Raw genomic sequence first — 25,342 nt, 5'->3', positions numbered from 1 at the left:
AGTGAAACACTAGAAATTATTTTTCCTTACCGTTTGTTAAAACTTCTGCTTCCTGGGATAGAGAAGCCATGGATCAAATTCCCATGCTGGGATATGTGAGAAATGGGGTTGTTAGTCCATTTGAGGGAGACTTTATGGGCTTCTGATAACTTGAGGCCTATTACTGGATTTAGTAGAAATTTTATTATATTGGTTACATATAGCAGAAAGAAAGAAGACTTGTAAAAATTTTCCATTTACTAGTCTTCTGAAACAAGGAAGGTAATAGAATTATGGACTATCTGTCTTATTTTCCTGATCAAAAAGGTACTTGTGTGGAAGTTGCTGTTACTAGTATGCATCTTGGACATTGATATCTTGTTTGTCCTAAGATGACATTTGTTTCCCTGACGTCTAGCATCTTTCAGATACAATGTTGGCTTTTCCCTGCTAATATTCTCAGGTATAATATGATCTTCCTGATATAAAATGTTGTTTTTTAAGTTTATGCTGAATGTTAGCTCCTAATATTATGTCTAGAAATCTTATTTTTATGGAAGTACAAAGGAGAGAAAATAAGTGATATAATGTGATGTTACAAGCATGTACCTTGAAAATCCCAGTAATTTTATCATTTGGTATCCTTCTAACTGACAGCTCAGAGGTGGGACCTGTAATATTTAATTATTTTTAAAATACCTGGTTGAATTTACTGTGGTCTTGGTCATGGCCTTCTGGCACATTTCCTAAAAATCACCCTTCCTAAGATGTTACTGCTATTAGAAAACCTGGGTGCATTGCTCTCTGGCTCATTGAGGAGCCTCACGTAAGTTCAAATTCCCAGTTTTTTACTGTTTGGTCTCACAACTGAAAAATTTCAAGATTTGTCATCTTTAAACTCTACTAACACTACTCTGCCTGGCTTCATTGTAACACTCATTTTCTCCTAAATATTTCTTGTATCTGCTGTCTTTCCCCTTATCTTCATTACTTCCCTCCTAATGAGATACCATCTATCTCTCACCTGGAGACCTGTTATAACCTCCTAATCGGTATCCATGCAACTACACCTGGCCCATATACAATTCTGATGCATTATATTGGCTAGCTTTCTTTCTTTCTTCAATACACCATGTTTCTTTCTACTTCAGGGTCTTTGCACATACTCTGTTCTTTCCCCTTTGCCAAGTAAGTTGTCCTTAGCTAATAACACTCTTATTTCAGCTCAATCATAACTTCTTCAGGGAAGCCTTTTCTCATCAGGCAAAGTAGATTAGGTGTTCACACGATAGCACCCCTACTTTTCCTTCATGGTGTTTATCATAGTTTGTAGAAATACAGTTCTTTGATTGATAAATTCATGTCTCATTCATTGGGCTAAAAACTCCATGAAGGCAGAAGTTGAATCTCTTCTGCTTAAGGATTCATCCCCAGTATCTATCACAATGCCTTGTACATAGTAGGTGCTTCTTAAAAAATGGAAGGTTTTCAAACTCCAGGTAGATTGCCCTCTGTGGAACTGCATTTCTCTTTTGTGCTGATTACCATATTAAAGTATGGAAGGAGACATTATGCAACTCCTGCTTTGGCAAACTCTTGATTACATTATATTCTTTTTATTTTTTTTAAAGATTCTATTTATTTATTTGACAGACAGAGATCACAAATAGGCAGAGAGGCAGGCAGAGAGAGGGAGAGAGAGAGAGAGGAGGAAGCAGGCTCCCCGCTGAGTAGAGAGCCCCATGTAGGGCTCCATCCCAAGATACCGGGATCATGACCTGAGCAGAAGGCAGAGGCTTTAACTCACTGAGCCACCCAGGCGCCCCTGATTACATTGTATTCTAAAGAATGTTAATGATAATATATTTGGAAAGGAAGATAATATGTAGTATTTGAAGAATAATAATCTCTAACTGCCAGTTCTTTTAAATGGGTATTATTACAGTATATTATAGTATTGTATATAAGTATATTATAGTAGACTATAGAATGCTGCAGTTAATTTTAAAAAACACTCACTGTCATCCAGTCATGAAATTAAAGTATTAAAACCTACCTGCCCTGCCAGAACCATAAGTCTGTCAAATATTGGCAATAAATGTTGGTATGAGGCTATGACACATAGTAATTCCATTGTTTTAAGGTGATGGAGAAGGTAATAGTAAGTACCAATTTATGTTTGTATTTTAAGTTGATGAAAAATTTATTTTATTTGGTGTCCTTTGGCTATTAAAGAATCTCATAAGAGCAGCCACATTTCAATTCCTTTGGCTAGGATTGAGGACATTAGAAAATAAAACAGCTTTTCCTTTTGCTTGTAAAGCTTTAGTTTAACTATTTTTTAACTACAGAATCATGAAATGTTTTAGTCTTAGAGGGAATGATTGTATTGTTGTATTTTCAGCTTTAAAGCCTTTTTGGTTATCTTTTGTAGAGGATTTTTTTTTCCAGTAGTAGTAATTTGAAATTTGTTATATCTTCTGTTTCTGTTCTTAAATACGTACCTGTTAGTTCACTGAATAGTTGAAGGAAACCTTTTTTTTATTGTGAAATTTCTCTTTACTATTCTATGCTTTTCAAATTTTCTATATAAAGAAATAGTTTCTGAGTCTCTGTCGAATAGATAATTCCTAGAGTATCAGGACAAAAGTAGAGATTAGTAACAGTTAAACTTTTTGTGATGTTAGTATTGTTCAGTATTTTCAAATGTTGAGTGATTAACACTTCTTGTGTGATGTTTTCTGTGATATTCTGTCTTCCCCTAAAACTGTTTAAATGAAAAATTCTTAAGAATTATTTATACACCTCACTAAACAAACTCAGACTTTCGATTAAATGCTTCATGGAAGCAGAAGTTTGCTGTGCAGAGTTTCCATATTCCCTTATGGAAGTATGTTTCAAGGAGACTTGACGATCATGCCTTGTATGTCAGTAGGACAGCTGCTTCTGTTCCTGTTTGATTAGTGGCCTTTTCCCAGAATATTGAATACATGATGTGGAAGATCACAAATTATAAAAAAGGAATTCAGGATTTCATTCCGTGTAGTTCTCTGCTTTATGAAGGTATGATATTATCACTCATTTTATGATTAAAACTCACGTGGCCCAGAGATGGTAAGAGATACTTATTTAGCTTTCGGTGGTGGTTGCTTTAATATCAAGCTGGATTTTCAGCAGAATTTACATCATTCTAACCAGAGGACACTGTTGACCTGAAGAAAGCTTTTTCTTCTGGATTTCTCCTTACAAAGGGAACAGCATTGCTTTCTTTTGGATATAGCATGATTCTTTGTCACTTCTTAAGTAAAGATAGTTTTCCAGATACTAATTTAATCAAAGAGCTTTGATAGTATCATTTGACAAAATGTATTTCCAGATCCTATTTGTGGTCGATAATGCTGATGTAATTAATATAAGCATACATATTTTTTGTTAGATTATTTTTATTTTTCATTTTGGCTTTCTACATTTTAAATATTGGCAGCTTTTCCTCCCCCTGCATATGTATATAGGAGTGTGTGTGTGAGAGAGAGAGCAAGAGTGTGTGTGTATGTGTGCACCATCTTCATTTCCATTTAATGAAGAAAACACATGTTGTCAAGTAAACATATCAATGTATTATTTCAAACTGTGATGAGTTTAATGTAGGAAACATAGGTGATCCTATGAGGAGTATAACAGGGAGGACCTGATTAAGTTTGATAGATGAAGGAAGGCATCTCAGAAGTGGAACCTCTTATAAAGCAGGGGTAAAGAGGTTTTCATGTTCATACACATCTGTTAAATCATTTTTAATTATAGCATGATATTCTGTTTCATGAGTATACCATAATTTGTTAAGCCAGTCACCCATTGATTTAAGTTCTTTTAGATTTTTTTCATTCAAAATAGGGCTATTCAGAACATGTTTTTGCAGATAGCTTTGTGCATTTGTCTACCTAGATCCTTAGGATAAACATGAAGAATTAGAACTCTTGGGCCAAAGGATAGGATCCATCTTCAATAATAAAAATAGTAGCACCTTGCATTTAATGTACTACTTGTCTATAAAGCCCTTTAATGTACGTTATTACCTCATTTGAATTTCAGAACAGTTCTGTGAGGTAAAATGAAAATATTTTCCTTTTTTTGTTGAGGAAACTGGACTGGCAAGTAAGGTAACTTGCAAAAATAGAACTAGGAAATAAGACAGATCTCTGGGATTTGTTTCTCTGGGATCAGCAAACAGCCCTTGGTAAGAATTTACTTAAAAAGTAAGACTTCATGACCATAGCCTGAAATTCATGTGTTAGCACTCTCCTTTTCTGCTCTGCCTGAAACGTGTCGTCTGCATCTGCTGCTTTAAGGCTTTCCCACCAGTGCTTTTTCAACTTTTGCAATTTGCTTCCTTTTTCACTAGTTACTGAAACTGCTTTCTTAAAGGTAATTTGTAACCAAATTTACTGAACTTATACAATGTACACAGAACATGCCTCCCGATGATAGAGGAGCTTATGGTGCTTTTGGAAAAATATGTATATAATAAAATGATAAATTATACAAATCGGTAAGATGTTATAAACATGGCTATTTTTATTTGTCAGATGATAGTATACAGATTAAATTATTTACATTTATAGAAGATTATTACAGTAGGTTATTATAGAAATGTTACAGATTCATAGTATATACTTATTCATTAACTTTGACATGCATTCTAGGAGACATAGGGATTCCATACCTTAGTATAAGTGAAATTCTTTATGTTTTATCTGAGTAACTAATTTCTTATAAGAAAAAATATTTGGGGGGTGCCTGGGTGGCTCAGTAGGTTAAAAGCCTCTGCCTTCCGCTCAGGTCATGGTCCCAGGGTCCTGGAATCGAGCCCTGCATCCGGCTCTCTGGTCGGCAGAGAGCCTCCTTCTCCCTCTGTCTCTCTGCCTGCCTCTCTGCCTTCTTGTAATCTCTCTCTGTCAAATAAACAAATAAAAAATCTTAAAAAAAAAAAAAGAAAAAATATTTGGTTTGGTAGACAATTTTGTTATTAATGTTACTATATACATTTCAGGGGGAAAATGTGAGTTTTCTTTTAATTTAGCTTTATGATGTTAGATAAAAAGATTTCTGTGTGGTATTGATTTCCTTACATTTCTTTATTATGGGAAATATTTTCGATAGTCTTTTGAAAACACTATGTAAACACCATTTGTGGAGGCCACATGATGAGAGCTTTGAAGCCATTGAAATGGTCATTTTTAAATTATAGAAGGACATAATTTTATTTTATTTATTCATTTTTAAAGATTTTCTTTGTTTACTCATGAGAAACAGAGAGTCAGAGGCAAAGGGAGAAGCAGGCTACCCATGGAGCAGGGAGCCTGATGCAAGACTTGATCCTAGGAACCTGGGATCAGGACCTGAGCCAAAGGGAGGCACGTAACTGACTGAGCCACTCAGACACCCAAAGAGTGTAATTTTAGTCTCAGTCAATGTATTTTGATAAAACAACTGATTTTCCTTTATTCTTATTTTGATTAGACAGGGACAATTAGGATTCTCTTCAAGGAACTGTAAATAACTTTCTTATGCGATAAGAAACTAGAGGGTAAAATGTAGTAAGTTCGTCTTGGTATTAGAAGAAATGTAAATTTTGAGGTTTTTAATTTTGATTACCATAATCTTGTATGGGAGTATGTATCTTCACCATGAACAACAGAAAAAAAGTGATCTTCATATTTCACAAAAACTCTGTACAATTTATTTTTGTTAATACTGAATCTGCTAGGATTGCTTTCTGTAGTCTTTGCTGTCAGTGCACAGAAGTTACAATTTAAAATTCAGACTTCTAACTTGGATAGAAAACAAATTGACTGCTTTGTATGAAGTTGATCTTGGGGTGTTTAATATCATTATTCTCATTGTCAGTTTATTTGTGGCAGATATGCTTACTGGAGACAAAGGTGTGTTCGTGTTTTTAACATTGAAGTTGAAGCCTATATTAGAACAGCTGTGTAACATGTTTCTTTTATTCTGTAAACATTTAAGTATCAGTAAGAATTTAATATTAACTTATTAAGTATGAGTATCTGTTTCATGTTGTTGGCCATTTTCATAAATGTGGTAAATAACTTGGATGTTAATGGTAGAGTGTAACAAGCGTGAGGTACTGTCCTGGGAAGTGAGGGTGTCCTATTCTGCATGTTCACATGAAGGAATTTTTGGGGTGATGGAAGTTTCCTAAAACTGGATTGTGGTAAAGGTTATGCAACTGTATAAATTTACTGAAGTTCATTGAACTGTACCCTTAAAATGGGTGAATTTTATTTTATTTTTTTTAAAGATTTTATTTATTTATCTGACAGAGATCATAGGCAGGCAGAGAGACAGGCAGAGAGAGAGGAGGACGCAGGCTCCCCGCCGAGCAGAGAGCCCGATGCCTGTCGTGATCCCAGGATCCTGAGACAGGCTTTAAACCACTAAGCCACCCAGGCACCCCAGGGTGAATTTTATAGTATGCAAATTATACCTCAGTAAAATCATTAAAAAAAATTGCCTGTTGCTGTTTATTGCAGTAAGATAAGAAGAGTCTTGAATGTGTGATGGATGCTTGAAAGAACTAAAGGTGGAATGAACGAATATTAGACAATGAGGCCTTCAGAACTTGAAATGAACCATTATGGGGTTAGGAGTAGGGAGTGTAGCTGGTTGGAAAAAGATACCTCCTCCATTCTGCAGCTAGCAAAGCAAGGAGATTCAGCTACCCTGGCAGCCTCTCCTCCCTTACTTCCTTTGAGAATCTGTTTTCTGTATGATGTACTTGCCTTAGACATTAAGATTCTTTGAAATAGGGGCGCCTGGGTGGCTCAGTGGGTTAAAGCGTCTGCCTTCGGCTGAGGTCATGATCCCAGGGTCATGGGATCAAGCCCCGCATCTGGCTCTCTGCTCCTCAGGGAGCCTTCTTCCTCCTCTCTCTCTCTCTGCCTACCTGCGATCTCTCTCTATCAAATAAATAAATAAAATCTTTTAAAAAAAAAAGATAATTTGAAATACATGTGTAACATCTCTGTGCGTCTGCTTCTAGTACTATAGGGAAGAGTGGGACATATTAACAATAAAGCTTGGGATCTTTAGAAAAATGGACTTTATATTTATAGAATTAATGCTGCTAATTATGGTACCGTTCATTTATTTTCCCTGAAAAGTACCTATTGAATATTTAAAAGGCTACTGTCTTTTTTTTTTTTTTTTTAAGATTTTTATTTATTTGACAGAGATCACAAGTAGGCAGAGAGGCGGGGGCGGGGCTGAGCAGAGAGCCTGATGTGGGGCTCGATTCCCAGGACCCTGAGATCATGACCTGAGAGGAAGGCAGAGGCTTAACCCACTGAGCCACCCAGGCACCCCTGAATATTTATTTCATGCCTGACCCTATCCTAAAATATCAAATTATAATTTGGAAGTCAAGAGATTTAGGAAATCACTGATACTTTCTGTATTTTTATTATTTATTTTAAAAAAGTATTTATTTACTTGACAGAGATCACAAGTAGGCAGAGAGAGAGGGGGAAGCAGGCTCCCCGCTGAGCAGAGAGCCCGATGCGGGGCTTGATCCCAGGACCCTGGGATCATGACTTGAGCCGAAGGCAAAGGCTTTAACCCACTGAGCCACCCAGGCGCCCTGACTTTCTACATTTTTAAAGATTTTTAGAATGTTGCTCTGTGTTATCATATATTATGTGTTATCAAAATTAAATGTCCTGTTTTAACTTTTGGAAGTATGCTTAAGAGCAATAATTTTAATTTTCAAAATTCTCTCTGGTTTTTAACATTATTCTCTCACCTAAAAAGTGATGATTTCATGAGTAATGTGTAACTTTAGTATGTATTAGATACTTCTTAATTTCTGGCACTACTAAGATTAGAAAGTGAAGTAGTTATTTTTTATTTTAAATTCTTAACATTTCAAAAAAAAAAGTAGGAGATGTATATAGTTGTACGACTCCGCTTATACTAAATGACTTATAAAGAAGAAGATTAACATTCCTCTGCCTCATCTTTCCCCTTCCAGTTTCTACTTCCTAGAGGCCACCACTTCAGTGATCTCGCAGTTCATTGGCTGTTTGCTTTCTTACTTCTTTTCTTTTCCTTTTTTCTCCTTTTCTCTTTTCTTTTTTTTCTAAGTTTTTACTTATTTAAGTAATCTCTGCACCTAACATGGGGCTTGACCTCACGACCCTGAGATCAAGAGATGCAGGCTTTTCCAGCTGAGCCAGCCAGGTGCCCCTCCTTACTTATTTCTAAATAAGAAGCTTATTCTGAGAGTCATAGGGTGGCTTAGTCAGTTAAGCATCTGACTTTTAATTTCTGCTCAGGTCATGATCTCAGCATCATGAGATCAAGCCCATCAGGCCCTGTACTTAGTGTAGGGTCTGCTTGAAATCCTCCCTGTGCCCCTCCCCTGCTCTATTTCTTTCTCTCCAAATAAATAAAATCTTTAAAAAAATTTTTTTTAAATAAACTTATTCTGCTTATTATCTGATTTCCTGTTATGTTATTGATTTCCTGTTATGGAAGATGAAGACTTGACTCTACTCTTCACTAACAGCAGATTAATTGTATGCCGGAAATGAAATTTTTTTTCAAGTACACATAAATATAGATATTTCCCAAAAGAATGAGGTTTTTAAATCATGTTCTTTCTAGTAATTTATATTATTAGTCTCCCACAATAAAGAATTGACATTTTATTCTCATTTTTTGAGTGCTTTATGGTACAGTAGATTATTGCCTTAATTTCTGGATAAGCTCTATTACTTTTTAAAATTTAATTTAATTTTTTTATTTTTTTAAAGATTTTATTTATTTATTTGACAGACAGAGATCACAAGTAGGCAGAGAGGCAGGCAGAGAGAGAGAGAGGCTCCCTGCTGAGCGGAGAGCCCAATGCGAGGCTTGATCCCAGGACCCTGGGATCATGACCTGAGCCGAAGGCAGAGGCTTTAACCCACTGAGCCACCCAGGTGCCCTGAGTTTTATTACTTTTTTGAAAAATAAGTTTTATTTGGATATAATTTCCATACAATAAAATTCCCCAGTTTTTAGTGTATAATTCAGTGACTTGACATATGTATACAGTCATGCAGCCTCCAGCAAAATTATAATAAAGAGCATGTTTATCAACTCAAAACATTACTTCGTGCTTCTCTCCAGTCAGTTTTCTATCTCTGTCTCTTGGACCTGGCAACTTCTCACATGTTTTCTGTCACTGCAGTTTTGCCATTTCTAGAGTTTCATATAAGAGGAATCATGTATATACTCTTTTTGTGTCAAACTCTTTTCACTTAGCATAGTGTTTTTTGAGATTCAGTTTTTCTGTTTCAGTAGTTCATATTTTTATATTGCTGAGTAATAATTTAATAATTTTAATTTAATAATTTAATTTAATAATTTTATATTTATGAGTAATAATTTAATAATAATAATTACTCAGCAATATTTTATATTGCTGAGTAATAATCCATTGTATGGATCTACCACAATTTGTCTATCCATTCACCAGTTGATAGACATTCAGGTTGTATATAGTTTTTAGCTGTTATAAGTAAAGATTCCATGTACTTCCATGGACAGTTCTTTTGTAGATGTATGTTTTCATTTTTCTTAGATAAATACCTAGGATTGGAATTTCTAGGTCATATAATAAATATATATTTAACTTTATAAAGAAATTGTCAAAGCATTCCCAAAAGTATCTGTACTATTTTATATCCTTTTTTTTTTTTAAGATTTTATTAATTTATTTGACAGATGGAGATCACAAGTAGGCAGAGAGGCAGGCATAGAGAGAGAGGAGGAAGCAGGCTCCCTGCTGAGCAGAGAGCCCGATTTGAGGCTCGATCCCATGACCCTGGGACCGTGACCCGAGCCGAAGGCAGAGGCCTTAACCCACTGAGCCACCCAGGCACCCCATGTACCATTTTATATTCTGACTAGCAGTGTAGGAGACTTCCAGTAACCCCACAACCTGGTTGGCACATGGTATTGTCAGTCTTTTAAATTTTAGCCTTTCTAGTGGGTGTGTCAGAATAACTTGTGGATTAGATAACATTTTCCTTATAACTAGTGATCTTGAGCGTCTTTCTATGGGCTTATTTGCTATTGATATATCTTCTTTGGTGAAGTATCTAATGATGTTTTTTACCTTTTTTCTTTTGAGTTGTTTCTTGTTGGTCTGTAAATAGTTCTTTTGTAAATTCTGGGGGCACCAGGATGGCTTAGTCGGCCAAGTATCAGATTCTTGGTTTCAGCTCAGATGGTGTCAAGGGGCTCGTCAGCACAGAGTCTGCTTGAAATACCCTCTCCCCTCCTCTGCCCCCCACCTCACCCCAATAAATAAATAACATCTAAATAAAAGACTTATTTAAAATATACAAAGACTTTCAAAAAAAGAGTTCTTTGTAAATTCTGGATACAAGTTCTTTATTACATATGTGTTTTGCAAATGTTTTCTCCTACGTAGGGTTTGCCTCTATCATTTTCTTAACAGTGTCTTTTGAAGAACCAAAGTTGCATATTTTGATGAAGTTCAGTTTATAATGTTTGTCTTTTATTATTTGTGATTCTAATGTCCTAAAAATCTCTGTATAATTCAAAATCATGAAAGATTTTCTCTTGTTTTCCCCTGGCAGTCTTATAGTTTTAGGTTTCATATTTAGATCTAAGTTTCATTTAGAGTTAATTTTTGTAGAAGGTGTGAAGTGAGGGCTAATGTTCATTTTTTGGCAAATATACTTTTTTTTTTTGGACTCTACTTTCTCCATTGAATTTCCTTAGGATCTTTGTAGGAAATCAGTTGACCACATATGTGTGAGTCTATGATTGGTCCATTGATCAAAATTCTTTTTTCCTTTCCTTTTTTTTCCCCAAAATATTTATTTTTATTCCAAAACCACAATGTCTTCATTACTTAGGGTTTTGTTTTTTTTTTTTTTTAAAGATTTTATTTGAGTGAAAGAGCAAGAGAGACCGTGCACACACACACAAAGCAGGGGGCGGGGGCAGAAAGAGAGCAAGAAGCTGACTCCCCACTGAGCAGGACCCAGGACCCAGAGATCATGACCTGAGCCAAAGGCAGACACCTAAACTGACTGAGCCACCCAGGCACCCCCTTTTTTTTTTTTTTTTTTAAATAAGTCATGAAATCAATAGATCTTCCAGTGTGGTTCTTCTTTTTCAGAACTTCTTTTGCCTATTCTAGGTCTTTTGCACTTTAACATATGTTATAGAATCTCCTTGTTAGTTTCTACAATAAAGCCTATTAGAATCTTGATTCGGATTGTATTGAATCTGTAGATTAATTTAGAGAGACTTCACACATCTGAACAATCTTGAATCTTCTGATTCATGACCATGGTATATCTCTTCATTTACTCAATTATTTGGATGTTTTCATAGTTTAGCAATGTTTTGTATTTTTTCAGAATGTATATAATTTGTTAAATTTATCCTTAGGTATTTAGTACTTAGTATTTAGTATTTAGCATCTCTTTGATGCTATTATAAATGGATGTTGAATTTCTTAAATTAGTTCTAATAATTTGTATATTCCTTAGAATTTTCTAAATAGATAATAAGTGATGTTGTTTGCAGTACAGATATTTTACTTCTTCATTTCCATTGTATATGATGTTTCTTTTTTCTGCCTTATTTCATTGGTGAGGCCTCTAATATGGTGCTGAAGAGCAATGGTGAGGGTGAATTATTCCTTGTTCTTAATCTTGAGAAAACTTGGATTCTCTTTCACCATTGAGTATGATAGTTGTATTTTTTGTAGATGCCTTTTCGCAGGTTCAGGAAATTCCTTTCTTTCCTAATTTACTGAGGTTTTTTTTTTTTTAAATCATGAATAGATGCTGAATTTTGTTAAATGTGTTTCTGCATTTATTGAGATTATACTGTATTTTTCAAATTATTCTGTTAATGCAGTCAGTTACATTGACTGGTATTTTTGTTGAATCTTAAATTAGTCTTGCATTCCTAGAATAAACTCTTTGTGGTCATGGTATATTTTGTGATATGATACTGACACCAGCCACCCATAGTTAGCACCGTGTCCACAAGTTTAAGGGTGCAGTGTTGTTTTTTTTTTTTAAATTTTATTTATTTGACAGAGAGAAATCACAAGCAGGCAGAGAGGCAGGCAGAGAGAGAGAGAGAGGGGAGGAAGCAGGCTCCCTGCAGAGCAGAGAGCCCAACTTGGGGCCCGATCCCAGGACCCTGGGATCACGACCTGAGCTGAAGGCAGAGGCTTTAACCCACTGAGCCACCCAGGCGCCCCAAGGGTGCAGTTCTAAACATGACTGTCCTCACCATAAATGCCAGCTGTACTAACTGGCTAATTTCTGACTAACTGGCTACAGATTTAGGGGTTCTTACTCCCCTCAGGTTTGATAATTCACTAGAACTCCTCAGAGAACTCAGGAAGGCACTATACTTATGATTTCAAATTGTATTATAAATAATAGAAATCAGGACCAGCCAAATGAAGAGAAATATGGGGCAAAGTCTGGGAGAGTTGTGAACATGGAGCTTCTATGTCATTTTCCTGTGGAATCAAGATGCATTACCTTCCTGGCATGTTCATGTATTTACTAACCAGGAAGGTCACCTGAGCCTCACATTCCAGAGTTTTTATTTAAAAATCATTGCAGTCATGGGGCACCTGGGTGGCTCAGTGGGTTAAGCCTCTGCCTTCGGCTCAGGTCATAATCCCAGGGTCCTGGGATGGAGCCCCTCATCAGGCTCTCTGGTTAGCAGGGAACCTGCTTCCCCCGCCCCCCCACCTCTCTGCCTGCTCTCTGCCTACTTGTGATCTCTCTCTCTCTGTCAAATAAATAAATAAAATCTTAAAAAAAAAAAGAAATTTGTCCATTTCATCTAAGTTGTTTGAATTTATTGGCATAAAGTTTATAATATTCTCTTATCATCCTTGTAATGTGTATAGGATCTATAATGATGTGTACTTTTTCATCCTGATATTACTTCTTTGTTTATATTAGTAATTTTTGTCTTTTTTTTCTTAGAAGTTTGTCAATTTTTGTCTTTTTTGTCTTAGAAGTTTGTCAATTTTACTGGCTTTTTTAAAGTCAACTTTCGGTGTTATTGATATTCTCTGTTGCTTCCTGTTTCTTATTTTCTTTATTCCTCTTCTTGGCTTTATTATTTCTTTCCTCTACTTCAGAGTTTCTCAGCCTCAGCACGATGGACAATTTTGGGCAGATAACTGTTTTGATCATCATAGGGTCTTTAGCAGCATCCTTGACCTCTCCTCACAAAATGCCAGTGATCCCCTCACTGTAATATTTGAAAATGTCTACAGACATTGTCAGTTACCTGCTGGTGAGCAAAATAGCGCATAGCTGAGAACCATTGCTCAACTTCTTTCAGTTTAGTTTGCTTCTTTTTCTAACTTCTAAAAGTGGAATCTCAGATCATTGATTTAGACTCCACCCCCAGCATAAGGATTTAAAGCTAAACATTTCTCTTGAAATACTGCTTTAGCTGCATCAAACAAATTTTGATATCTTGCATTTTCTTTATCATCCTTCTGAAGACATGTTCTGATTTCTTTGTGATCTGTTCTTTAACCTGTGACTTATTTAATTTGCTCTTCTTTTTGAAGCTTCTTCTCTTTTTTTAAAAGATTTTATTTATTTATTTGACACAGAATGAGAGAGCACAAGCAGGGGGAGCAGCAGAGGGGGAAGGAGAAGCAGGCTCTCTACTGAGCAGGGAACCTGATGTGAGGCTCGATCCCAGGACCCCTAGATCATGACCTGAGCCGAAGGCAGAGGCTTAACCCATTGAGCTACCCAGGCGCCCCTTTTTGTAGCTTCTTAAGGTAAAACTTAGACCACTGATTTTTAACCTTTTTTTTTTTCTAATAGGAGAATTTAAAGTTAAACATTATTGTATGAGTGTTGCTTTAGCTACATCCAACAAATTTGGTATGTTGTGTTTTTATTTTCACTCAGAATATTTTCTAATTTCTCTGCATTTTGTTTTTTGATTTGTGGCTTACCTTCCAAATATTACTGTTTTTCTAGTTATCTTAACTATTTTTGATTTCCAATTTAATTCCATTGTGCTTAGAGAGAACATACTTAGTTCTTAGTTCTTAGAGAACTTACTCTGTGTAATTTTAATAGTTATAAATTTATTGAAAATTAGGCTTTACAAAGTGAATGACGTAGGCATGCTTATGTAGCGAGCCAAAAGATTTATCAGAGGCTTAAATTAGTTGTTTGCTATATTTGAAATAAGAATTGTTGGGGCACCTGGGTGGCTCAGTTGGTTAAACATCTGTCTGCCTTTGGCTCGGGTCATGATCCCAGGGTCCTGGGATCCAGCCGCATAGGGCTCTCTGCTTAGTGGGGAGCCTGCTTCTCCCTCTCCCAATCCCTCTGCTTGTGCGTGCACGTGCGCTCTCTCTCTCTGTGAAATAAATAAATAAAGTCTTAAAAAAAAGAATTTTTTTTTTACTGAATTCAGTTCATATGCAATTAAAAGGTTTTTTTCCTGTTTATTGAAAATGTACATGCAGAAAAATATACAAATTCTAAATGTACAGCTTGATGAATTTTCACAAAGGTAAAGAAATAAAATATAACAGACTCTTCTTAGAAACTCTTCCCTGGTGGTGTCCAGGTGGCTCAGTTAGTTAAGCAACTGCCTTCTTGGGTTATGGTCCCAGGGCCGTGGGGTCCAGTCCCCCATCCGGCTCCCTGCTCCATGGGGAGCCTGCTTCTGTCTCTCCCTCTTCCTGCCCTTCCCTCTGCTTGTTTTGTTCTTTCTCTGTCAAATAAATAAATAAAACCTTCAAAAAATAAAAATAAAAGAAACTCTTCCCTTTGACTCTTTCTAGTCACTGTCATCCCTTCCCTGAAGTAACCAGCTTTTCTAGCTTTTGATACTGTAAATTAATTTTGCCAGTTTTGCACTTTGTATGAATGGAATTATGCTGTATATATTTCATGTATCTGCCTTTTTTTCATTCACCATTATGTTCAAGTTAGGAAGATTCACCCATGTTTTTGCACAATAGTCCATTTTCAGTGCTCTGTGGTTTCACATTGTATGAGTACTTCACAGTTTGTTTATTTACTCCATTATTGATGGATGTTTGTTGCCAGTTTTTGGCTAGTATGAAAAGAATGAGTATTCTTTTGTATGTCCATCGATGAAAATATATTAGTTTGGTATTTGCCAACGAGTGGAAATGCTGAGTCATAAGGATTGTATATATTCAGTTTTGTTATGTAAGTTTTGAGAGAAATTTTATTGATTGTAGTTATTCTTATGTATCTTTTTTAGACACTTGCTTTTTTGTGGCTTTAGTTATTGGGGTGATTATGTTTTTGTCATTCTTAAGAAAAAAGCAATACATTCCTTATAAGGCAGGTTTCCTAAAAGCCTGCAATGTTCAAGGTTTATGGTTTTTAATGGTTTTTAGAAATGTGTACCTTTGATAGAAATAAATATACAAAGTTATCTTTTTGAAATAATTACTTTAATAAGTCATGAAGGTGAGGAGCACCTAGGTGGCTCAGTTGGTTAAGTGTCTGCACTTGGCTCTGGTCATGATCTCGGGGTCCTGGGATCAAGCCTCCTGTCGGGCTCCCTGCTCAGCGAGGAGTCTGCTCCTCCCTCTGCGCCTACCCCCGAAAGTGTGCATGCATGTGTGTGCTCTCTCTCTCTCTAAAACACTTAAATAAAATCTTTAAAAAATACATCTTGAAGATGAAGAGTATGACATAGAGGATGTAGTCAGTAAAATTGTAATAATATTGTTCAGTCACTACACTTACCAGGTGAGCGCTGAGGAATGTGTAGAATTGTTGAATCATTACGTTGTATTGAAACTAATTTAACACTGTATGTTAATTATACTTCAGTAAAATTTAATTTAAAAAAGAATTACTTTATTGGCAATTAGCATGATCTTCTATTACAGTGTTTTTCAAACTTTATTCAACACTGTATTATACCACCGGCAATAAAAAATTCTGTATTCTCATCAGCCCCCTTCAGGTATATACTTCAGAGACCCCACCTGTGATGTGGCTGAGGTTTTCTGTTTTTCTTGCCTTTTGAGTATATGTTAAGGAGATATAAACTTTAGGATACAATTAGAAGATACGTGTTTAGCTTCAGAGAATGTGTTATTTTCATCATGTGGAGGACAATGTTCATTTCACAACGCAAGTGGAACAAAAATGTTAACAAATTTGGGGCTTGCTCATTAACTCAACAAAGATAGAGAGGTCTTTTCTTTTGCTGGAAGAGTATTAATTCTGGGCATGGGGGCTTTTAGTTTTCTTCCACAGTGGCACTACTCTTGAGCCAAACTGTACGGTTTTGTTCCATGTCAGTTCTTTGCTTCATTGCATTGACTGCCACCAAACTACACCCCACAGAATTAAAAGTTTATGTATTAGAGCCATGTTGTAGTCCGTGAAAAGTCACAGATCTGGTTGAAATAATGACTCCCAAATAGTGAATTCCTTAACGTGTCTCCCTTAAAGGGATATTATTTGTGAAAAAGATTACCTGCGATTCACTGATAAAATGATAGAAATGTCTTTTCTCCGTCCCTGGAAGTTGTTAAGAATTCAGAGTAAGGGTGTCTGAAAGGCTACAATTCATTAGTGTTTGCTTTCAGAGGTGCATTTTATTTGGAGAAGAAAAGTGGGCTAACCCAATGGATTATTAGAACATCTCAACCTTACAGAGAACTTACCATAATTGAATATCGCAATGGTATGTTATTCGAAGGATTTGGTTGGACATAATTGGCTCAGAGAAGCAAAAAGTTTGTTTCTGAGTATACTAGTATGTGATACTCCTTTGTTGTCAGCACTATTTGTATCATCATTTTCTTCATGTACATGTAATTAGTCATCTCTCTCTCTCTCTCAGACCCTAACCTTGTACTGTTTTCACAGCTGACTAAATGACCGAAATACTTCTCTTTTCTTTCAGTTTCTTTTTTCATCATTATGGTTGTTTGTTTATTTCCAGGCTAATCTCAAGTGTTGTTGAGAATGTATCAATTTATTGCCTCATGTAGTATATACTTAATTGTTTTAGGTAGTATATTTTTAGTTTTATTAAAAATATTAAGTGTAGTTGCAATGACTAAAACATTTACTGAATGTTTATTATGTGTTAGATGCTTTTACATATTTTCCTCTCATTCTCACAGTAATCCAGCCAAGCCACATGTTATTATTTGTTTTACAAATGAGGAAACTGTTAATCAGAGAGGTTAAGTAATTTGTTTCAAATCATACAGCTAATGTGAGTGATAGAGTTAAGACTCAGGACTTTTTTCCTCTAAAACCACAGATCTTCATGACCTATACATTGTTGTTCTCTGGTTTTGCTTTGGACTTCATAGCCCTGCTTATTTATATTATTTATTTTCCAAGTTTTTATTTAAATTTCAGTTAGTTAGCATACAGGTTTCAGGTGTAGGATTTAATGATTCATCACTTCATCACTTACAGAGAACACCAAGTGCTTATCACAAGTACCCTCCTTTTTTTTTTTTTTAAAGATTTTATTTATTTATTTGACAGAGAGAGAGATCACAAGTAGGCAGAGAGACAGGCAGAGAGAGGAGGGGAAGCAGGCTCCCTGCTGAGCAGAGAGCCTGATGTGGGGCTCGATCTGAGGACCCTAAAATCATGACCTGACCAAAGGCAGGGGCTTTACCTACTGAGCCACCCAGGTGCTCCCACAAGTACCCTTCTTAATATCCATCACTGATTTAACCCATCACCCTATCACCTCCCCTCCAGCAACCCTCAGTTTGTTTTCAGTAGTTAAGAGTCTGTTTTATGGTTTGCCTCACTCTTTTTTCCCCACCATGTTCATCTGTTCTGTTTCTTAAATTCCACATCTGAGAGTGAAATTATATGGTATTTACTTTTCTCTGAGTTGTTTCTTTTAGTATAATACTATCTAGGCCCATTCACATCATTGCAAATGAACTATTTCAGTCTTTTTTTATTGGTGAGTAACAATCCATTGTATACATATACCATAACTTCTTTATTCATTCATCAGTTGATGAACATTTGGGCTCTTTCCATAGTTTGGCTGTTGTGGAAAATGCTGCTATAAACATCGGGATTCATGTGCCCCTTGGAATCAGTATTTTTGTATCCTTTGGGTAAATACCCAGCAATTGCTGGATCATAGGTTAGTTCTATTTTTAACTTTTTGAAGAACCTCCATACTGTTTTCCAGAGTGGCTGCACTGGTTGCATTCCCACCAACAATGTAAGAGGGTTCCCCTTTCTCTGTGTCTTTGCCAAGATCTGTTGTGCTGTTAATTTTAGCCTTTCTGACTGGTGTGAGGTGATACCTCATTGTAGTTTTTGATTTGCAGTTCCCTGATGATGAATGGTGTTTGAGCATCTTTTCACGTGTCTGCTGGCCATCTGTATGTCTTCTTTGGAAGAATGTTCATGTTTTCTGCTCATTTTTTTTTAAACTGAATTGTTTTCTGGGTATTGAGTTTTAGAAGTTCTTTATGTATTTTGGATACTAACCCTTTATCAGATATGTCACTTCCAAATATCTTCTCCCATTCCAAAGGTTAACTTTTGTTTCCTTTGCTGTACTTTTTATCTTGATGAAGTCCTAGTATTTTATTTTTGCTTTTGTTTCCCTTGCCTCAGGAGACTTAAGAAGTTGTTATGGCTGATGTCAGAGAGGTTACTGCCTGTGTTCTCTTGTCGGATTTTGATGGTTTCCTGTCTCATATTTAGTCCTTTCATACATTTTGTATTTATTATTGTGCATGGTGTAAGAAAATGATCCAGTTTCATTCTTTTGTGTGTTGCTGTTCAGTTTTCCCAGCACCATTTGTTGTAAGGTCTTTTTTCCATTGGGTATTCTTCCCTGCTTTGTTGAAAATTAGTTGACCATATAGTAGTGGGCCAGCTGTGCTGCTTTATTTACGCTCCTTTCCACTTGGTACGTCCTCTCCCTTCCAGGTCCAGCCTCTACTAGTAGCAAATAGTCATCATTTAAGATTCATACCAAATGCTACCTTTTCCTAAAATTTACCCTGAAAGCCACATTTGGAAGTGAATTCTGCCTACTTTAAACTCCCACAATACTTTGTACTTTTCTTCATATATTTATTTTGCCTTGAATTATAATTATTCTTATACATGTCTTAAATTTATCAACTAGAGACTATCTTTGATGCCCTGTAGCCTAAGACAGTCTTAAAGAAGCAAAGTATTTGTTGACTTGAGATGACAGGTACAAAAGCCATCAAAATAGAAGTACTACTGATGCATTTTTTTTTTAATTGGAAGATCATGACAGTACGGTAAAGATTATTACATACATGATCATTTTTATTTCTTCGTATTTGAAAATGTTGTTAAATGTTACAAATGGTATAACTAAATATGACATGTAATTATTGGTTTGGTGGAAAAGTTCATATTCTTGGCTATTTTATATTTTTTTAGAAAGGAGATAAATAAAAGGCTGAGAGAGAGGGGTAGAACCTGCTGTTTTAATTTTGTTCACAGCAGTGGGTCAGATTATGTTCTTTTGGTGCTAGCTTTGATAATAAGCTTAATACAATATTGAAATTCAACAGTTGGTTGTCTTTGGATGTATATATTCTTTTGTATTTATGGTCATGTGTGGGATTTCCAAGCTGTTTAGAAAAAGTTAATGGTAAATAGTCTACCTCTCTCTAAATAGATTGTTTCCGTTATTACTTACTTTAGTATTCCATTGTTTGTTTCACTTGTTCTAAGTTTTCTTCAGATAAAGGCAATTAAAGCAAAACTTACTATGAGGGGTTGGGAAATTTTATATTGAATACCCATTCAAATTTTGAACAATATTTTTTATTTTAAACCTGTTTAAGATATGTCTTTTTCCTCTTCTGATTTACTGGTTTACTTTGACAAAAAAGAACTTAAACATTTTTATAAATAAGGGGTGCCTGGGTCGGGCTCAGTGGGTTAAGCCTCTGCCTTCTGGTCAGGTCATGATCTCAGGGTCCTGGGATAGAGCCCCACATTGGGCTCTTTGCTCAACAGGGAAGCCTGCATCCCCCTCTACCTCTGCACTTCTGATCTCTCTCTCTCTGTCAAAGAAATAAATAAAATCTTAAAAAAAAGTTTTCAGGGGCGCCTGGGTGGCTCAGTGGGTTAAAGCCTCTGCTTTTGGCTCAGGTCATGATCCCAGGGTCCTGGGATCGAGCCCTGCATTGGGCTCTCTGCTCAGCAGGGAGCCTGCTTCCCCCTCTCTCTGCCTGCCTTTCTGCCTATTGTGATCTCTCTCTGTCAAATAAATAAATAAAATCTTAAAAAAAAAAGTTTTTATAAATAATTATGTAGTGATAGAGATTTGGTTGTAATTTATTTATTAGGTTTTGAGCTCTTGGGTCTGTTAAACTGGAAGTTCTGTGTTTTTATGATTTCTTTCATCTGAATTATGCATATCCTTGCTGTTCATTTGGCTGAACTCTTGAAGCATCTTAAAAATTTCTTTTTTTTTCTTTTTTTTTAACCTTTTAAGGGAGAAATTCTTTTATTAAGACAATCTCTTGAAAATGAACATTAGTCTTTTTCATCCTGTGTCACTTGGACCTTACGATACCATTAAGAAAGCAAAAAGTGGACAGAATACAATAACTCAAAGAAGGCTTTTGGCTATTGAACTAAAACAGTGGGTAAAATTTCTACAAATTATAAGACTGACAAAGATACTCCTATTGTTAAAGTTTAGAAATATAATTTTTAAATATCCACTGGAATAATAATCAGATTAAAGTTATTAGTAATGTGATATTCTGAAAACATTTGAAATTAACCAGGATATATTAAATGAGTAAAGTTTTAGTTCTGGTGACAGGAACTTAAATTCTCTTATATAAAATTACTATTATTGTTAATGCTAAATTATTATAAAAGTAGTACATGTTCATTTAAGAGAACTTGTAACATAATTCTAATAATAGCTAACTTTAGACTTTGTTATTTTGCTCTTCAGTATAAAGTTGTTTATTCCTCATAACAATCACGTGAGGACACATACTGTCAGTTTTCCTATTTTACAGATGAGGAAACTGAGCACAGAGAAATGAAGGCACTTTAGGCCACACACTATTTGACCCCAGCAGTCTGGCCTTAGCCTCTGTGTTCTAACCTCTCTTCACCATGTAGTTAAGAATTTGGATTTTGAGATTGATGATTCACAGACCTGTACCCCTGAAGCAAATAATACATTATATGTTAATTAAAAAAAAAAAAAGAATTTGGGGGCACCTGGGTGGCTGAGTGGGTTAAGCCTCTGCCTTCGGCTCAGGTCATGATCTAGGAGTCCTGGGATGGAGCCCTGTACTGGGCTCTCTGCTCAGCAGGGAGCCTGCTTCCCCCTCTCTCTGCCTGCCTCTCTGCCTGCTTGTGATCTCTGTCAAATAAATAAATAATTCTTTAAAAAAAATTAAAAATTTAAAAAATTAAAAAAAAAGAATTTGGGTTTTGGGGCATTTGGGTGGCTCACTCCGATAAGTGTCTGCCTTTGGCTCAGGTCATGATCCTAGAGTCCCGGGATTAAACCCCCCATTGGGCTTCTTGCTCAGTGCAAAATCTACTTAACACTCTCTCTGTCCCTCTGCCCCTCCTGCTGCTCGTGCTTTCTCTTTCTCTCAAATAAATAAATAAAAACTTAAAAAAAAAAAAAAAGAATTTGGGTTTTGGAGTAAGAGAGACCTGGGCTTAAATCAAAGCTACTACTTCTACTCTGGGGACAAGAGCATGTCTCGACCTCTCAGAGGTTCTCAGAGGCTCAGAGATCTTATGTAAGGAAGCATATAAGTCTTTTTTGTTTTCCTTTAGGTCTACACACAATGAGCTTACTTAGAAAACAAGAGTTGTTTGGGGATAAAATGAAATATTGTATGTTAACTGCTTAATACACTGTTTAGCAGACACTATACTTGTTCAGTAGATGATGAGTATTATTATAACAAATACTGATAAGCAAAATGAAAAATAGTCCCCAAAAGAAAATAACCATTATTAGCATTTTGGGGCGTATCCTCCCAGTCTTTTAAAAGTGTGTTTCTTGATTTTGTTAATGTATTTTCTTTTATTTATATTATTTCCTTCATTGTATAACTTTGTTTTACACAAATGGCAGGAAAGCTTGAATTTGTATCACTTAGCAGTAAGGCAAACCTGTAAGCTTCTGTGCTAGCCAAGACGTTTTTCTCCCTCTGTTTCGGAGTTACTAAGTAGAGGTAGAAGAGGACATAGAAGTACATTTTTCTTTTTAAACAAAAATGGGATAATGTTTAAATTAAAAATCTACAAATAAACAAAATGTAGGTTATTAGAAGTAGGCAAGAGAACATGTGCTAGGATTAATTTTATTAAAATAAGAGCGAAACACCAGTGTCAGAAGAGTTAGTTGTTAGCTGAAGACCCCATATCCAAATAAATAGTTCTATTGAATGTAGACTGTTTCTTCCTGATGAGTGAGATTGTAGAAGTCTGACTATATATTGCATTGTTAAAGGAATTTGCTGGGTGTGGTATAGCAGTAACTAATCCCCCTTTCCATAGCCTTAGCAGCAAGTGGCTAAATGGTCTTTTTTGTTTTCCTTTTAGGTCTACACACAATGAGCTGGAAAAGAATCGGTGAGTCAGTGATGAGTGCAGCTTTCATTTACGTTAAAAAGCAAACTCAGTGTTTTACCTATGAAAATAATGTAATAGCATGTATGTAGTTATATTTTTATTTTTTAAATGTATAGGATATCGTGATTCTGGTATATATGTATTAAAAAAAGACTTAAGTAGTATGTTTATACTGTCTAAACTGGAGGACATCCGTAAATCTTAAGCTCATTTGAATTTTGAGTTTATGGTGTAGCCACCTTTCTTTATGTTTCTGAAAACAAGTTAACTGGGAAAGGCTTATGATTTAAATATGGTCATGCTATAGGTAGACAGAATAAAGGTTTCTGTAAGTGTAGCTATTAAATATTAGGACAAATTGTCGGTCATTGGATGTCTCTTTCTTTGCAGTTTCTTCATTCATTTGTTCATTTATTCATCATCCATTCAACTAATCTTTATTGAGCATGAAGTATATGTCAGTGCCAGGCAAGCATACTGCTTTAGATAAGAAATACAAGAATGTGTGATGTAGTTTTTGTCCTTGAGGAGCTTACAGCTTCCTCGGGGAGACAGACAGGTAATTAAAATACTGTATAGTGTGGTGAGTACGGTAATGGAGAAGCAGAAGGTGCTGAAAGATTGCTTTGGAGAGTCATCTGATTTTCTTTTGAGGGAGTTTTGGAAGGCTCTACAGAGGATGGTGAGTGAGTATGGTATATTGAGAAAACTCCAAGACACTCAGTATGAGTACTATATTGAAGATTGTAGCAGGGTGTAAGCCAAGCCAGATATTGACAACTATGCTGAAGAGTTTGGGCTGCTTCTGAGAAAAATGGGAAGCAGTTCAGTGATTTTTTTTTTTTTTAAAGATTTTATTTATTTATTTGACAGAGAACACAAGGAGGCAGAGAGACAGGCAGAGAGAGAGAGGAGGAAGTAGGTTCCCTGCTGAGCAGAGAGCCCGATGTGGGGCTCGATCCCAGGACCCTGAGATCATGACCTGAGCGGAAGGCAGAGGCTTAACCCACTAAGCCACCCAGGCGCCCCCAGTTCAGTGATTTTTAAGATGGGTTGTTATGTGATCAGATTTGTAAAATTTTCCTTTGGAAAATTATTTTGGCCATAATGTGAACACTTGGTTGATTGGGAGAAGGAATCTCAGAGGCAAGAAAACTCTTTTGGAAGCTATTGGAAGCTTCCAATGTAAGGGATGATGGGAATTACTGGAGATAGAAGTAGAAAAAAGAGACTCTGGGGAGTAGAATCAGTAGAAATTGGTGGTTAGTTGACCATGGAAGGTTAAGTTTTAGATAGTATTACTATTTACCAAGAAAGGGAATGTAGGAAGAGGACAAGTTTGGGAGAGAAGATGAGGATTGTATGAGTACAATATTTTGTTTTTGATACAGAGATTAGATTAATAAACAACGAACTGAAATAATCTGCATCAGCCGTTTTTGACAAACAAGATTTCCATGACCTTCAATTTTTTTGTCCTACCTTTTTTTTTAAATAGAAGGGACTTTACAGATTGACTAACCTAACTACCTCACTGCAGATGAATTTAAATGTCAAATCCTCCTTAACAGTCTCTGCATAGTTCTCCAGGCTGACTTAGTGGCTTTTACTACTGTGTTTGAACAATGCTGTGTTCATCTCTCTTGTTGTAAAACTTACTCAGGTAGTATTGCAATTATCCGTTCATATGTCTCTTTCTGCTGAATAACTACGGCTGCTTCAAAGGGAGAGATTCTTTCTTTTTTTTCTTTTAAGATTTTATTTGTCAGAGAGAGAGAGAGCACAAGTGGCGGGAGCTGCCAGAGGGGGAAAGCAGGCTCCCCACTGAGCAAGGAACTTGGTGATTTGGGACTGGATCCCAGGATCCTGGGAACATGACCTGAGCCTAAGGCAGATGCTTAATTGACTGAGCCACCCAGGCATCCCGAGAGATTCTGTTTTGTACAGTTTTGTAACCTCAGTACCTAGCATTTGATGCATTTATAGTTGATAGAAGCATAATATTGAGTGAAGCAGTATTAAAACTGGAGCAAAGTTAAGTGGTTTCGTAAAAAACTGCTTTGTGGCAAAGCAGTTTGGCAAACCTTACATCTATTTATTTATTTATGTTAAAGATTTTTATTTATTTTACAGAGAGAACACAAACAAGGGGAGTGGGAGTGGGAGAAGCAGACTCCCCACTGAGCAGGGAGCCCAACACGGGGCTTGATGACCTGAGCCAAAGGCGGACGCTTAACGACTGAGCCACCCAGGCCCCCCCCCCCCTTTCATTTTAAAGAATCTCTTCTCTGCCTTTTATTTCTGGTGTGTTAAAGGAAGTAGCTGGCTAGTTTAAACATGGCAAAGACACTAAGAAGTGACAGCTCTGAGGATTCTAAAATTAAAACCTTATATTGTATTTTAAAGATTTTGTTTATTTTGACAGACAGAAATCACGGGGAGGCAGAGAGACAGAGAGAGAGAGGAAAGGAAGCAGGCTCCCTGCTAAGCAGAGAACCCGATGCGGGGCTCGATCCCCGGACCCTGGGATCATGACCCGAGCCGAAGGCAGAGGCTTTAAACCACTGAGCCACCCAGGTGCCCCCCTTATATTGTATTTTAAATTAGAGCATAGAGTATATATTGGACCACATATTTTA

At 36.2% G+C, this 25,342-nt stretch overlaps 1 protein-coding gene across 4 annotated transcripts in view; it reads left to right on the top strand.

Moving 5' to 3' along the window:
- Positions 1–25,342, top strand: part of MXI1 (MAX interactor 1, dimerization protein) — an 81,523-nt gene that overhangs the window by 21,466 nt on the left and 34,715 nt on the right. For 2 of the 4 annotated variants that reach the window (XM_004763873.3, XM_004763874.3), the window contains exon 3: positions 22,674–22,703. The exons of the other annotated variants lie outside the window; for them this stretch is intronic. In XM_004763873.3, coding sequence (XP_004763930.1) covers positions 22,674–22,703 — 30 coding nt within the window. The remainder of the gene's footprint in view (positions 1–22,673; positions 22,704–25,342) is intronic. 4 annotated transcript variants of the gene reach the window in all.

Source organism: Mustela putorius, unplaced genomic scaffold (assembly GCF_011764305.1).
Source record: "Mustela putorius furo isolate JIRA1106 unplaced genomic scaffold, ASM1176430v1.1 tig00003909_pilon_pilon_pilon, whole genome shotgun sequence".
Taxonomy (NCBI): domain Eukaryota; kingdom Metazoa; phylum Chordata; class Mammalia; order Carnivora; family Mustelidae; genus Mustela; species Mustela putorius.
The sequence above is the reverse complement of the archived record's forward strand: the minus strand, read 5'-3'. Positions and strand labels throughout refer to the sequence as shown.